This window comes from Balaenoptera borealis, assembly GCF_965194805.1.
Source record: "Balaenoptera borealis genome assembly, chromosome: 8".
Lineage (NCBI taxonomy): Eukaryota > Metazoa > Chordata > Mammalia > Artiodactyla > Balaenopteridae > Balaenoptera > Balaenoptera borealis.
Genome location: NC_138865.1, coordinates 69,335,742 through 69,352,309, shown reverse-complemented (window position 1 = coordinate 69,352,309; position 16,568 = coordinate 69,335,742). Strand labels below are relative to the sequence as shown.

General features: G+C 35.4%; 1 protein-coding gene across 5 annotated transcripts in view; it reads right to left on the bottom strand.

The window, feature by feature from the left end:
• Positions 1 to 16,568, bottom strand: part of PUM3 (pumilio RNA binding family member 3) — a 40,686-nt gene that overhangs the window by 12,644 nt on the left and 11,474 nt on the right. For 4 of the 5 annotated variants that reach the window (XM_082404396.1, XM_082404399.1, XM_082404397.1 and 1 more), the window contains 8 exons: positions 15,463 to 15,556; positions 15,136 to 15,202; positions 13,772 to 13,946; positions 12,684 to 12,787; positions 11,594 to 11,672; positions 9,303 to 9,401; positions 8,330 to 8,383; positions 4,802 to 4,882 (listed from right to left, as the gene is read on the bottom strand). In XM_082404396.1, the coding sequence (XP_082260522.1) occupies positions 4,802 to 4,882; positions 8,330 to 8,383; positions 9,303 to 9,401; positions 11,594 to 11,672; positions 12,684 to 12,787; positions 13,772 to 13,946; positions 15,136 to 15,202; positions 15,463 to 15,556 (753 nt within the window). The remainder of the gene's footprint in view (positions 1 to 4,801; positions 4,883 to 8,329; positions 8,384 to 9,302; positions 9,402 to 11,593; positions 11,673 to 12,683; positions 12,788 to 13,771; positions 13,947 to 15,135; positions 15,203 to 15,462; positions 15,557 to 16,568) is intronic. The other variant, XM_082404398.1, reaches the window with a different exon arrangement.

Genomic DNA, 16,568 nt, shown 5'->3' with positions numbered 1-16,568 from the left:
CAACGTTTATAAACTAACAATCATATGAAACTAAAAAATGTTTACTTAAAAATGTGGTATCATTTAATTCTCCAACTCCCCTGTATTCCTGGTTTCCTACCATCAAAAACATTCTCTTGGAAAAAATAAAACAGTATGATTGATGCTATTTTATGGAGTACTAATTCATTTCTCTTTAACCTGGGTCACACACAGAGGAGAGAAATTTCTAGATGATCACCTGGAGAACAATGAGTGTCAAAACACATAGAGACAGGGAAGAGGCAGCTACAGAGCTGTTGATTTGTGCTGAATTTGGTCTCTGGGTTCAAGCTGTGTAGCCTTTGGAAAATCCTTTAACCTCTCTATACATCAATTCCCTTATCTGCAAAAGGAAATGATACACCTGCCCGACCTGTGGGCCACTACCAGGAGCAAATCAGAAAATTCACTCTGTAAACTGGAAACTGCTATAAAGTAATTATCTTCATATGAAAAACACCCATCAATATACAGCATCTTTAACTATGGAGATTAAATAAAGCTGACGGAGTCATGAGTTTGGCATCCTCAAAAGAGAAAGAACCCCAACAATGAAGGTTCAAATGTAAAGGTTTTCAATTCACTTTCCCTCTTACTTAGAGAAAATCACAAGAAGGACCACTGTTGTAATATCTTCCCCTTATGCTTTACTCTAAAGCAGGTATGTAAACAGAAGAAAAGTGCAGGAAGAACAAAAGATCTCCCTTGTGAAAATGTGTGGCCATTCTGACCTTATGTTGGACCCTTATCAGATTCTTTGGCATTCTTGTTTTGCCAACCCTCTTTTAAAAGGGAAAGGTAAAGGTCAAAATGAAAGGTGCACACTGGAAGTAAGGTTAGAGCACACATGCATTTTCAGTGGAAGAAAGAAATGCAAAGTGCAACATACATTACTGAGCACCATGCCCATCTGTGGTGCATGTTCCTCTATGGAAGGTTGTGTGTGAACAAAAAGAAACACAGGCTGACCTTAACCTTAAAGAGCTAAAATCTAGCAGAAGAGGCAAGAGGAACTCTTTAAAAGTTAAAAATAAAAATAAGAGATTTAAATAATGGATAAAAACAGAAGTGTAAAAAGAAGGTTAAATCACCGGCAGTGACTGCAGCCTCTTGAGTATTTTGTTTTAAAAAATGCGGTGATTTTATACAAAAGTCCAACTTTTTGGCTGCACTCAAAAAATTGGGATGAGGTTATTAAATGTACAGAGTTTTGGTTTTTCAAGATGAAAAAGTTCTGGAGATTGGTTGTACAACAATGTGACTACACCTAATACCACTTAACCATATACTTAAAAATGGCTAAGATGGTAAATTTTATCACAATTAAAAAAGAAAAATAAATTGGAAGATCTATCACCATGGGGCTCACACTCCCAGAGGCTGGAGCCAAGGGTGGCCACCGCCTTGGACAGGGCATGTGCATTCTAGTTCCCCCCGCCCCTCCCAACCTGGCCTGCCTCACTCATTTACCTGCCTGGTCAATGAATGTTTCTGAGTTTGTAAGCCCTGGGTCAGATCACAATTAACTGCTAAATGAATAGATGGCAAAGACAAAAATTATAAGAGCTGAGAGAACGGGGAGAGCAGGTCTGGCTGAGAGATCAGAGAACATTATCTGGAGATTGAATTGGAGCCTGGTCTTAAAGAGAAAAGGAGTGTTTGTTAGGCTATGATTTCAACCTGACATTTCAGGAAATCCAGTTACTCTGAATAGAATGCTTAGCAACACTAAATTTTCTTGGCTATTTTTAAAAGCACTGCATAATGCAACAGGTTTTGTAGTGGCTGGGCGGGAAACACAGACACACGACTCTATATAACATATGGGCAGCATATCTGGCAACCCACAGTTCTGCTAAGTAAATGCGTTTGAGAAACGAGGAGACATAAAAGAATGCTTACAGAATTATCTGGAATAGCAAAAAATAATATGAATGTTTAAAGTTACAAATACTATAAACAACCTAAATGTCCATCAACAGAAAAAATGGAAAAATCAACTGTGGTATATTCATAGAGTGGAAAACTATTTGGCATTGAAAAATGAATGGTTTAGAACAGCGGTGGGTAAACCATGGCCTGTAGGTCAAATCTAACCAGCAGCCTGTTTTTGTACATCCTGTGAGCTAAGAATATATATATATTTTTTTACATTTTAAAGTGTTGCTAAACAAAAAACAAAGAACAAAGCAAACAAGAATATGCGACAGAGACCATACACGACTCACAAACCCTAAAATAATTACTATCTGACCCTTTATTAAAAAAGCTTCCTGACCCTTGATGATGACTCACAAACATATGCCAAAAGGAAAAAGCAAGTTGCAGGAGAAAACACATCACTTATATAGAATCTGTAAACATGCAAAATAATACCATAAACATCTACATATAGCAAAAGGATAAGGGAATGCATGCAAATAATAAGCACCAATCCATCACAGCGGGGGTGGGGGGGGCGGGTACAAGGATATGCAAAAAAAAAAAAAAAAAAGAAAGTACACAAAGGGCTTGAACTTCAACTGTATTTGGCAAGTTTTACTTCTTCCTGCCCGATCAGGTGGGAGGCTGGGTGTTCACTGTTATGATTCTTTATATCTTCTGTATAGCATCTTAAAGATACTACACTTCAAAGTATGTATCAATATTCACTCTCAAAGAGCAACTGGCCAGTGCACTTACTTCCTTTTTAGAGGATCACTGCTGTCAAAGCAGTTGCGTCATACCAACAATTCCAGGATCGGATTTTATAAGTATGTTTATTTTAGAAAGTAAAGTAAGTGGGAAACAGTGTGTATCCATTTTGAAAGGTGAGGGCTCAACTGACCAGGCTGTGATTTCAACCTGACATTTGCAGGAATCTGGTTACCCTGAACAGAATGTTTTGCAACATTAAGCTTTCTTGGGTATTTTTAACAAGCACTGCATACTGCAACAGGTTTTGTGGTGGATGGCGGGGGAAAATGCAAGAGCAATTAGCATTCCATAATTTTATCACTGGCTACATAGTTTAATGATACACAAAACCCGTTGAGCATTTGTCAGCTAGAGGCAAGACATCAGCAAATGAGGCCATTCTCAGGGAAAGTTGCCCTAAGTATGAGAAAGTCACTAGGAATGTGGGTTAAACAGTTGTGGGAATCAAACTGATAAGCACAAGGAATTAAAACTGTTTCAACAGCGACTTTAAGTGGGATAAATCTTTGGAAAAAATTAATCTAGCAGACAATTGTGGCAAATCCTGAAGGAAGTTTGGTTTCTCTTAAAATCCATTTGGAACAGTTATGCAAATTTTAGTTGTCATGAAAATATTAAACAAAAGCAAGCTTTCAATAGCCCAGCCTGTTTCCATTTTCATGAAACAACTTTATTCATTAGCTAATCTATGGCCTCACATTTCTGTCACTGGAATGAAAAACAATCATTATTGATTGGAGTCAAAAGGGTAATAAAGTCACAAGGAACATGTCAAAATACTCAGTTTGTAACATCAAAGTCCTGCCAACTTGTTTCTTCCCACAATCCTATCCCAAAGAAAGTCATCACAATCTTAAAACAGTCAAGGGGAAAGCTGGAAAATGACAGCAAGGGCATGAGAAATTCACACACTGGGACCTACAGCTGGCATCTGAGAAAACAAATCTCCTATCCCTTCACTAGTCGGGACATTTTTCCTAATTACCCAGCTCTAACTGGCCCAGATAGGCTACAAAGAGGCCACAGCACCACCACAGGCCAACAGGTAAATTCTCTTTCTGAACATCCATATGCTTCTCCCTGCAGGTGGTGTGGAAGTCGCTTTTGTCACTAAGATTTCTGCAAGGGCCCCATCCATGTGTACCAACTTTCAAATGAATAATCTGTGTCTATACAGATTATGTGCTTTTTAAAACATTTCCAGGTTCGGTCCCTGCTACCAATGCTGCAATTTCTTACGCCTTCCCCCGAAACCTCTATCATACACCTAACACAACTTGCGTGCTAGAAATAAAGGAAGGAAAAATAAAACAGGATCACAGAATCTCAAGTCAGAAATGGGGCAGTCATTGCAGAAAGAAGAAAATTATTTCATAATATAGTTTTTACTTGGGTGAAGTTTTTGTAAAAGAACAGTTTTTCTGAAGGCAAATTTAGGGTTAAGTAAACCGCATTCAATTATTACCACTTTATGGTCATTATACCAGGCTAAAAAGCTGAAATGAATAAAGGAAGCTAGTATTCTAATTTTAGTTAAAATTTTCAATCTAACTCTACACCAGCTTTCATGAAGTCTCTAAGAAGCCATCACAATTGAGTGAACTTCATCAGTTTTTCTTCTCCAGTTCAAGTCAGGACAGATGTATTGATAAGCTATGCAGAGCTAGTTTCTCCAAAGGGAGAGAAAAAAGGTCATGGATAGCTTCTGCCTGGGTGGACATGAGTTCTTGAATAACTGAAGAATTACTATGAAAATAAATTTCCGATCAAATCTAAACACTGCATCGCTAATTTTTCTTTTAGTATGTTACATGGTCTAAAAAGTCACATTACCCTAATTTAAGCAGTCTTTTACATATTTAAAGCAACGTTAATTAGTAATAATCAAGTAACAGGATTATGGTTTGTACGGGAATAAAGCAACCCCCCAAAATAGGCTTAAGGCAACTAAAAAATAAGAAATACTGGCAGAAAGTATTTACACACTTCAAAGTCTTTACACATCTACGTGTGAAATCAAACTTACACACTCACAAATGATGTATCAATTTAACTTAAATTCAAGACTATGTGAATTACTTACTGATATGATTATCTGCCTCACAAGCTTAGTATCATCAATACAGTCAAATGCCGCCAATAAAACCAAGTGGGAGTATTGGCCCTGTGGGAATTGAAAGCCAGTAAAGGTTAAAAAAATACACAGATTCTCCCTTTTCTTCCACCTAAAGAGTTACGTTAAAAGGTTATCACCCTGACAACGTATCCAGCATAATATAACGGAGATGGATAAAAGTCATTCAAAGAAATGTGCTCTTGTATCAGGACCTAGTTAATTATATTCTAGGTTGAGTAAGAAAAAGACAGAAACAGATAAGCACATTCTTCAGTGTTAAATAGCTGAGACTCATTTTTTTAAACTAATCAGAATATAACACCTCTCAAAAATAGGTATCCTGTTAAAGAATAGCTACTTGAAAATTAAACTCAAAGAAAATTACAGTGACAAGTGGGGAAAAAAAAACTAGAGTATTGCAATCATGAAAAAGAAAATATATAAACTCAGATATAATTATATACACAAAATATACATAATACACATACACAGAAAATCCTGGAAGGAAAAACACTGTCACCACTGGGTTGAAGGATTACAAATAATTTTTCATTTTCTTTGGTATATTGTACAATTTCTTTATAATAATCCTATATAATTAAAATAGAAACACTAAAAAAAAAAGAACTAGAAGAATATACTTATATAGTGAATATGAGAATAAGATAAAAACAACTGCTTTCAAAAAGTAGAGCAGCATGAGATCATACAAATATACATTCGGACTTTCACAATCATTACTATTGAAATAATAGAATTTTTTCCATGATGCTGATATTGTTCCAAGATTTAAAGAACTTCTACTTTATGTTAAAAAAAAAAAAGTTTTCAAAGGTTGTGGCATATTCCTTTTAAGTATCCCAGATGATGATATAAATCTTTTTTTACTTTAAGAGGGATTTGACTTTTGCTACCAGCCAACACTCATTCAGAGCCAGATCCGATGAATATGGCAGGAATAACATCTCAACTAGAAACAAATTGGAGAAAAACAACAAAGGTCTAACATCTTTACTATATATAAGACCAACAATCAACTAAAAATGGGCTAAGAACATGAAGAATCAGTTCACAAAGAGAAGTACAAATGGCTTTAAGCATATGAAACAATGCTCATTAATTAAGGACTATAATTAAAACAATGAAATACTATATCCCACCTGTCCTATACACAAAAGTGAAAGCCCTTGATAATATACTAATTCGGCAAAGGTTTGGGGAAAGGCAGGCATACTTTTATGTTGCTGATGAGAATGTAAAGTGGTTCAACCTCTTTAAGGGCAACTGACAACAACACTAAAAATTTAAAATGCGTGTACTTTCTGATCCAGCAATTGTAGTTCTAGGGAGGTATCTTACAGACATGCTTCCACATACGAACAAAGGATATGCCCTGGAGAATTATTTGAAATAAAAAACTAGAAACTAATGTGTCCGATAGTAGGGACTGGTTAAATGAACTATGGAAGTCATATAATAAAATATCATAAAGTCATTAACAAGAGAGAGGTAGACAGATGAATATATATTGAAATAAAATGACCCCTGAGATGAATTAAATGAAGGAAACAAAGTAGAGAATGTTGTGCATATAGTACACAACCACGGGTTTCTGGTTTTTTAAGTCCCACACACGGAAACACACCCAAGCGTAAAATATCTCAGGGTGAATACAGAAGGTGGAACAGAGTTTAAGTGAGAAATAGACAATTCTACAATTATACTTGGAAGTCTGAACACACTTCCCCAGCAACTGATAGAACTAGACAATGATAAATAAAATCAGTAAAAACATCCATGATCTGAAAACACTACAAACCATTTTGATCTAACTGACGTTTATAGAGGATGACACTCACATATTCTTTTCAAGACATTAACATAGACCATACATTGGTCCATAAAATAAGTCATTATAAATTTCAAAAGACTGAAATAATACAGAGTATATCAAGAAATCCCTAATATTTGGAAATTAAATACTTCCAAATAACCCATAGACCAAATCCATGGGTTGTATTAGTTTATCTCACCCCTTTAGAAGCAACTCCTTGAGATAAAAAAGACATTGAATTGTTAATTTGCTAACATCGCAATACCTTGTGGGGATGAGGTTCTCTAAAAAATTTACTGTTGATGTAACCAAATTGTAAAATTAAAACAATCTAATTTTATTACAAAAGAGTGTCTTTTACTATTAATACCTTTCAGAACGTTTTTTTTCGATGTTATTTTATTTTTATATTTTTATTTTATGTTGGACTATAGTTGATTTACAATGTTGTATTAGTTTCAGGTGTATAGCAAAGTGATTGAGTCATACATATACATATATCCATCTTTCTTTCAGAATCTCTTCCCATCTAGATTATTCCAGAATATTAAGTAGAGTTCCCTGCGCTATACAGTAGGTCCTTGTTGATTATCCACTCTATATAGTAGTGTGTATATGTTAATCCCAAATCCTAGTTTATCCCTCCCTTCCACCTAATAGAACTTTCTATTAACATTCTATTTTTACTCATTTCTAATTTAAAATATTCAAACTAAAATGTTATACAAAAAGATTTACTTAATGATGAATTATGAATCATAAAATTTTCTCATACTCTGAAAACCCCTCACTAGAGAGCCTCTTATTTCATTTTGTTACAGGCAAGTTAGCTACCTTCTACGTGGTTTTATACTAACTCTCTTCCTAGTCTTGAATCCTACAGAAGACAACAGATATGTATACAATCACAGAACACCAGTTTATCTGAATTTGAATTAGCATTTACTATATCAAGTATTCACTAGATGCCAGTAGTTCTTATTGGATTTTTCAGAGGGAAAAGTTGTTGATATCACTAACTTTAGGTCATCTGTAAATGAGAAGCTATAAAACATAATATATAAAACAGTTCAAAAACTGAAAACTAATGCTTACTACTACATATATTTTAGAATTATTATGGAAAACTATTTAGTATTTAAGTACACAGAAATACTATTTTTTGAGGCAACTAATCCTTCAGAAAAAACACTTTTTATATCCTCCAATTTCATTAGAAAAGCTGTTATAGCATCTCCAAAAAAGATTCCAAAGAATTATAAAACTTAACTAAAATTTTCTTTGACCACACTACAAATTTAATCTAAGAAAAAAAAAGAGACAAGTTTCACTTTCTGTTATGTTTTGGTGGTAATGAAAATTGGTAACAAGTTTCTGAAGTGCAATTTACCTAGAGACTAAATATCAGGTCTTCAAAACTTATCTAATAAAAATGGAAAATTGCCACAGTACAATGTTAAATGAAAAGAGGAGAAATTCATTTTGTGTAAATTTAATAATATATAAAAAGACATGCATATGCATAAAAATAGATTATAACAAAATGAAACAACAAATAATTTTCTTGGTAATTTTCTGAACTCTTCAAATTTCCTATAATAGATATAAATACATTTTATTATTAAAAATAGTTAAAAGAAATATGTAGTTTTTATACTTACATTAGCCACCTTTTCAACGTAAGTCTTCATTGTTTTCACAATCACTTTCCTGTCCTTAAAAAAGAAAAACTGTCTCAATGAACTTATAGCTACAGGTTTAGTTATAGATTAGCTATAGATTAAGGTATTTCATAGTTAAAAATTTTATATAATATTAAACTTTCATTGGAGTGGCATACTTTTCATTAGTGAAAATAGTTATTGAACCAGAACCAAAAAATGCAATACACTATAAGAAGTCCTCTCAGAGCTATTATAATCTTAGACTTCTATGTGACAATCCATTGAGACATAAATATGGAACCATAAAATTATTAGTTGCAAGGCAAACCTAGTGAAACTACCTCCTTTTATAGTAAGAACTGAGATCCCTCTTCCAATGTCTGAACTGTCTTCAAATGCATAAAAGTCTAGCATACAGATGGCATTCAATACATTACTTGTTGAGGAGAAATTAAATTTGTATTAAAAAGTGGATGAAAGAAAAAAAGTGGACAAAATACAACTGTCTTTTAAAGGCAGAATTATACCAATCAAGGAAATGAGGATCATTTCTGTTAAGCTTCTATAATTAATATGGATCTTTACCTTTTCCCTCAAAGTACTTAAAAACCATGGGAGCAAATGCACAGCTGCTCATTTTCTTCTCTTTCCCCTCCCTCTCCCACAACAAGATCATTAAATGAGGAATCAAAGAGGCTGACAGGTACCAAAACTTTTATAAACTTAAGCCTAACATAAATAGTGTGTTTACTTGCTTGACACACCCCTCCCCATACAAGACAACCCAAGGTTTTCAAACTTTAAGAAGACTCCAGTAGAGAAGAAACAAAAGGCTCTAAGGGGAGCCAGCTTCTGTGAGGCCTTGAGGCACAACTTTGCAAAGATAATATTGTTGTGCGCAAGAGGGCAAAACCCCAAGGAGACCGAAAAAGTCTAAGGAAAGGCAAGTCAAGCCCTGAGTGCCGCTTACCTTGGGCGTGCCGTGCCACAGGCAGTGCATGGCCACTCTGGCGCCATCGTGTGTGTGCGCCAGATATACCACTGCTTCTCGGATGGCTTCAATCATTTCCTGGGGAATAAATGCAGTTCAGGGCTTTGGTTTACTCTTTCTTGTTGCTTTTTCACAATCTGCCTACTAAGGAGCAGTTATGCACAGAGAATGAAAGGCAGAAAGTATAGGTAGCAAACAATTTAATGTTTAATTTTGTGGACAGGCATAACGTCCATACACCCTCTTCCTGGAAACATTCTTTTCCATCAAGAGCAGTAAGTACTGCTGGCAGGCAATTTCTATTAAAATCCCTGAGTTTTACCAATGTCTGTTCAAAAAAGTATGTATACAGTTGACCCCTGAGGGCAATCTGAACCAGGCGGGTCCACTTATACGTGGATTTTTTTCAGTAAATATGTACTATAGCACTACACCATCTGAAGGTGGGTAAATCCGCAATCAGAACTGCTGTTGGGGAGGGCTGATTATAGGCGGATTTTCCACTGAGGGGGACGGGAGTGTCGGCACCCCAACCTCGTGTTGTTGTAGGGTCAACTGTTTACGTACGGTATATTCTAAAGGACTTCTCAAGAAAAAAAAAAAAAATCTAAGAGTTGGCTGTGGGAAAAAGGGAGTTTTTAATAAAAAAGCCAGATAAAATAAATAAAATGTTCTTCCCTAAAAGAGTCATGTATATAACAAGCAGAAAACCAAAACACGAATTTTGTCTGAAAAAGTTTTTCTTTTTTAATTTATCACTGGATTACCTCTGGAAATCATATTAATAATTCACCATAAAGACACTTAAATAACATTTTTCTAAGAAATATTTAACCCTACATTAACATTTAGACTAGGCCTTCACTAGGCCTTTACTCAATGACCTTTAAGTAGAAACCCAATCATTAATTTATTACAAGGTAATTTTAGCTTATTTTTAATCTTTATTCCTTATTTTCAATGTATGTAATTTCGTAATTATATTTGGAAGTCTAGCATATAGGACATAAGTGAGTTCTGCCAGCTAACAGCTGCGGGGCCAGTTTAGTGTATTCCCAATTTAAAAATTTATATTAAATAAATACAAAGTCTCCTACCAGGAAGGAGAAAAGTGGCCTATTTTTATCAATAAGGAACAGCAATTTCACCCTTAACTATCTCACAATCCTTTTCCAGGATAAATCTCAAGAACATAGCTTTCAGCTTACATACCTGAACTTATGAATCTCTTCAAAGCTATCCAGTTGGGGAGTTAAACATATATTCCAATTATGCTTCTTTTACCTCCAAAAGTTTTTTTTTTTAAAAAGTCTCTCTATTGAAAATGCCCCTGGGGCCACAAAGACCTGTCTGATTATTTTATATTCACACTAAGTTCCCAATGATTTTTTGCTATTACTAAAACACATTCAACATTAAAAAGATAAAGACTTTCCACTACGGAATATATTCAAATGATCATTTTCTCAGTTCTGAAAATAAAGTCCTGCCTCAGTAAATCCAGAACTGTGAGATACTGTGCTGTGCCAGAACAAGAGAGAAATCCCCCAAAGAGAATCAGCAGCTGCTGTGGTCACTGAACCACATGCTTAGGTAGGTGGCTACTCTTGGAAAACTATTTTGCATGTCAATTTTGAGAGGGTCAAAATTCCTATGAATGTTTAATCTGGCGTATTTGTTAAAAAGACGCGAGTCTCGTTACTTGGTTATCGCTTATTATTAGAATGAGAACAAATGGATGATGAGTTCACAGTATGATGAGGCAAGCAAAATTCAGGGGACTAAATGAATTCTCATCTATATTCCCATCACTGACTTGAAGGGCAGTGCAATTAACCTTCACTCTCATGTAAGGTCCAGTTTTTCACGGTTCACTTAGTTTTACCTAAGTGTCCTCCCGTAACCTTTTAACACCAATATAATTTTTTTTTTGTATCAATACAGGTGAATTTCAAACTCCCTGAATGCTGAATATTCCTCCATGTTAGTTAATTTTCTGATTAGGTTAAGCTAGAGGATGCTCTCTGGATTATAATTAAAATATAAAAATTCAATGAAATTGATAAAATTATGGTCAATTCTACTGTCTTTCTGGCAAAAATCTAAGTGGAATTAGTAGACTTCTTCAAAGGGAGTTTAGCGCATTATCTTTTCTAAATAAGGAAACAATTCTTTAAAATTTTCAAAAGCCAATATACATCAAAGCAGTATTCCACATTTTTTACATAGTTCTACATGTTTCAGTTTAAAACCTAAAACCAAGAACTTACTGATCTCAGCTTTGGGGGTGCATAGGTAAAAAAGTCCAAGAATACTTTATGTACCAGTGAGTGCTTAATCACAGCTTCTCTGAAAACAGAAAAAAAGAAGAAAAAAAAAGTCAGAAACAGCACCACAATAATACAGAGATAGGTAACCTCGGTTGCCCTAAAATAATCAAAACAAGTGAAATGGTTTTAGCAAATGTCATTTGTCATAAAATAAATCATATCTTTAGCAATACTAAGACTAAAAAAAAAAAAAAAAAACTTTTAGACCTATTAAAATATTTATAGGTCTTGGTTGCCATCTACAACCAAGACCAGAGTACAAGTTTCTAGTATCTAATCAGCAAATATGAAATTATCATTCAAAATACACTCGACTTTCTTAAATAAGGACATCTATATTCTTTTACACAACAATGGACACGTGATTAGAAATCCACATGTCGACTATTTTTTAATGGCTATTTTCTTTCTGTCAAGCCTCCTTTATAATGCGTCAGTTTCATAAAATCATTTTAGCAGTTAAATCCTAAATAGATCAAAACAGTATCAGCAGTTGCAACAACACCTAATTGATCCGAGCCTCCTAGTGTGACACTTGGTGAATTCAGGTGTGCAGTGGAGGCTAATGATCGGGCACCAAAGACTTCAAGTTCACACGCAGTATCCACGTAGATGGCAAAAACATGTTGTTCTTAATGGCAAGGCACTGTTCTGAGCACGCTGGAAATATGAGCCCATTTAATCTTCATAAAACGCTATGAAATATATATTATTATTATCGTAATTTTACAGATATGGAAACTGAGGCACGGAGAAGTTAAGTTGCCCAAGGTCACACAGTTAGCAACTGAGAGAGGCACCAGAATTCACACCCAGGAAGTCTGGTCCCAGACGTAATGCCCCGACCACTCCACTGTGGTACAAATTCCAAGAAGGCCAAATGCATGGGCTTTTAAGTCTCACAATCCAATTTAAATAACAGACTATAATTGGGAAACTATCCACCTTTTCTCTGCAAAGGCTATATAAAACTTTCCTCCTTCAAATGCCATTTGTTAAGGAAAAAAAAAAAAAAAACCAGCTTCCTTACTTTTGGGCCATTGGAGTTAGAATCTGTTTCATTTCATCCATGATAAGCTCTAGTTTTTCCGGCTGTACCTTTAATACTTTGTCCAGAGTTGGGTGATCTGCTGACTGCAACAGAAGAAAAATCAAACCCCTCTAAATTTAATCAAGTTTCTTCAACTTCAGAACAAAGAAAATCAATTATTGTCATTTTACATAAACTTAAATTTTTAGATTTGCCATATTTACATAACAAAAGCCCCACTGTAGATACATTCACAGGGTACTTCTTGATTATCTAATTCTCATTCTATACACCCACCATCGTACTTCCAGAGCCAAGCTAAATAACCAACCAGCCAGTTCATACTTGCCAAGCACCTAGCATGTGCCTAATCATAAGATCAAGTAGTCAGTTAACAAATTCTTGCCACCATGTTTTGTAATTAGCTGGATATTCCTATAGTGACTGTGACAAAGGAAACAGAGCACTAAGTTCAACCCAGGAGCTGACACTGACTAGCAGAAGGAACCCAGGAATCAATCCATCTCCCCTGAGATAAATATGTGTATTTGTGTCCTAAAGTCTGAAATTGATCCTTTAACTGTCCTACTCCCATTACTAGCCTTGTACTAAATCCAAGGTTGGGTCTCTCTACTCTGCTTCCTCTCTGCATATGACCCGGGGAAGGGTAATCCACAAACATGAGGAAACATGGGAGAAGGCAGCAACAGGGAGCTCGATGCCCTTCAACCAGAGCTGGTTAGGGGGTGTTTACAGAGCTTCACTGACTATTAAGAATCTTCTTCCTTGGTCTATCTGACTGCAGAAACAGAAGTACCAAAGCATTACACACAGTACTTGGGAAGGAGTAACAAAAGTAGTTTTAACTTATAGGGGATTTAAAGATTGTGCTCTGGGAGAAAGAAATGTAAGTATGATCACTTGCTTACTACACCAGAGACAAAATAATCCAAGAGGATAAAGGCTATGAGGTAGTCTCTTAAAGGAACAACCAAAGTAAAAATACATTCTGAAAACAGGGCATTGGAAGGTAAGGAACAGCACAGAGAGAAAGTAAAATCTCTAGGCAAGATGTCTTGAAATGTCACCTTGTAAAGCCGAAATGTGTTCCCATAGAGCTCTTCTGTCAGCATGTTCCTCTGCTCCAAGATGGCTTTATCATTGTAGGCGTACTCCACGATGGCGGACGCTTCCGCATGCCGAAGCATCTTCCTCACGTGACCTTTAAAGCTTCTCATTATCTCTGCAATCTGTGCTTTATTCCTAACCCCAGCGTGACCATGGGAAAAGAGAAGTAACAGAAGGAGAAAGCTGGGTGGCAACAAAACATGACACACTTCTTCTGAGACCAGCTCGTCATTGTGTGTGGCGGTGGCTTACACAGAGAAATGCTACGAGAAGGGAAATCAAATTGCCTTGTTTTTCTACCCTGTATTGCTTTCTTTTCTTTTTCTGTTTTTTTTTTTTTGGCTGCACTGCACGGCTTGCAGGATCTTAGTTCCCCAGCCAGGGCTTGAAGCTGGGCCCTCAGCAATGAAACTGCGGAGTCCTAACCACTGGACCACCAGGGAATTCCCTCTACCTTGCATTTCTAAGTGACTCGGGGGCCAGCCTGCCTAGGTTTGAAAAGACCTAGGGTCTTACCAGCTGAAAGACCCTGGGCAAGGTATTTCACCGCTCTGTGACTCAGCTTCTTTAGTCATAAAATAGAAAGAATAAGGTTGATGTGAGGATAAGTGAGTTAAGATGCACTGAGAACTGTAACCAGCACATAGTAAGTGCTCAATAAATGTTAGTTCCCATTAGTAAATTGTTCAGCTTAAAAAAAGTGGGGCAGAAGGAGAAAAGGAGAAGGTAAAAGTCAAACATGCAGGATAATATGAATAAAACATACTCCAGGATTCTCTTTTAAAACAGGACTTAATCACAAGTATTTCTATTCTATCCTAAAATAATCAAGCGGCCAGTAATTCTAGTCAGGAATACAGTTTTTGAAAATTTGTCAGCTGTACTTTTTTATTGTTGGTTAGCATATTTTGGCCCGTTATTATATTTGAGACAGCAAGACAAGTATCAATTCCACCTAGTTTAGGAAATCCTCCCACCTTGACATTTCCTAACCCACTAACCCTGCTTCTGAGCCTACTCACCTGCCCCTCCCATCACTCCATCTTCTAAATAACTGGTGACTAATTTAAAGTTCATTATAACCATTTCTCTTCTTCCAGGGCTTCAAGATATACTCGTAAGAACAATGAAGACAATACCATCATTTTACATTAATTTTAGTAACATTAATTTTTTAAGACCACACTCCTTGCAAACATCACAAGCATCTGCTTAAGCCTACTGATATGGTGACAGACTTTTAAGCAACATTTATTTGCACACAATAGGTATCCACACCTCTAAAAAACTAATAAAAAAATATTTTATAAGTAGAACAACTCACCCATACATGAGAAACTTCTTAACAATATTTCTGGAATATTTAGCTTTACTTAATTCAACCAAATCACCTGAAAAACAAAATACATTACATTAATGATAACCTCATTTCCGTCCTCCAGAAACAAGGGAAGAAATAACTGCACGATCTTGGGAACACAAACAAATAACTCCCTATTTGTCCCAGGCAAAAAAACAAATAAACAGAAAAGGTCCTGCAGAGGACACACTGCTATCCCTCAACAGAATTCTTTTCCAGGACAGTGTTGGGTATTTCAAGAGAAAACAAGCGACTTTTTACAAACAATTACAAAATATATATAAGAAATACCTCGCAGTTCTTCAAAAGCCTGTTTCCTCTGCTCTTCGTTGCCATACTGAATGTAACACTGGATCACACGAGTTGAATCATGTGCAAACGCAATCTGTAGGAAAACAGTTGGGGCCTTTAGACAAATTCTCCCTGAAAATATATGTTTCTATCATATTATTTATGTTGTATTGCTGCCTCTTTTACAATTCCTTGTGAGGAAAAAAAAGTAGGGTCTTCATGGCTAATCAAACCTAGGTTACTTGGGAGTAGAAATTCTTGTTTAATTGTTCAGAATGGCATTCTTTGGTTTTGCTGGCTACCGTATGGCATTGAGACAGGAATGCATTTAAGTATTCTGCAAGATTCTATCACTATAATTCAAACCAAACCTGTCTAATGATTATACACACTACATTTTTCATTTCTCTGATAGTTACTTTCCCTAAAAGAGGAATTTTCCAATGCAAAAATTCTATTATTCTATGATTTTTTAAAAAATATAAATGATCTAAGAATGTTTGGCTTTGGCAACCAAAGTATTGCTACATAAATAATTATACCTAATTATTATAATAATCTAGATACACACTGGCAATTACATTATGAGCTAATCACTCCATTTCTCACATTTTCATTATAATCCCTGAACATACATCCAGTTATATTCCTAGAATTTCAAATCTGATTCTCCAACCCAACCCCCCTCACAACTATTGGATGGATTAGATCCTCACTGAAGGACTTGCTGATCAATTTTCTAAAGCAATGACTGCAGATAATCAGTCATGCACTATTATTTTTTATATGCTACAGTCTACTTTAATAGTGCTTATTACTGGTTGCTGAGTCTGTCTTTAAATTTTTAAATTCTAACAAGTCAGAAGGTGAAGGTATACCTTCATCAAAGTCATGGATTTCCGAAGAATTTCCTTAAGGGAGATTTGCATAGACATTTTTGATAAAACTTTAAAAATAATTTTTTTTTAAAAAATAAGGCTGTTTTGTGCATATGTTGATTACCTACTATGTAACCAGTATATGTGCTTTAAGTGTATTTTTCTCATTTAAACTCAAAGCAACCTTAAAAGTGGGTTGTTGTTATTAGCACTTTATAGATTAAAGTA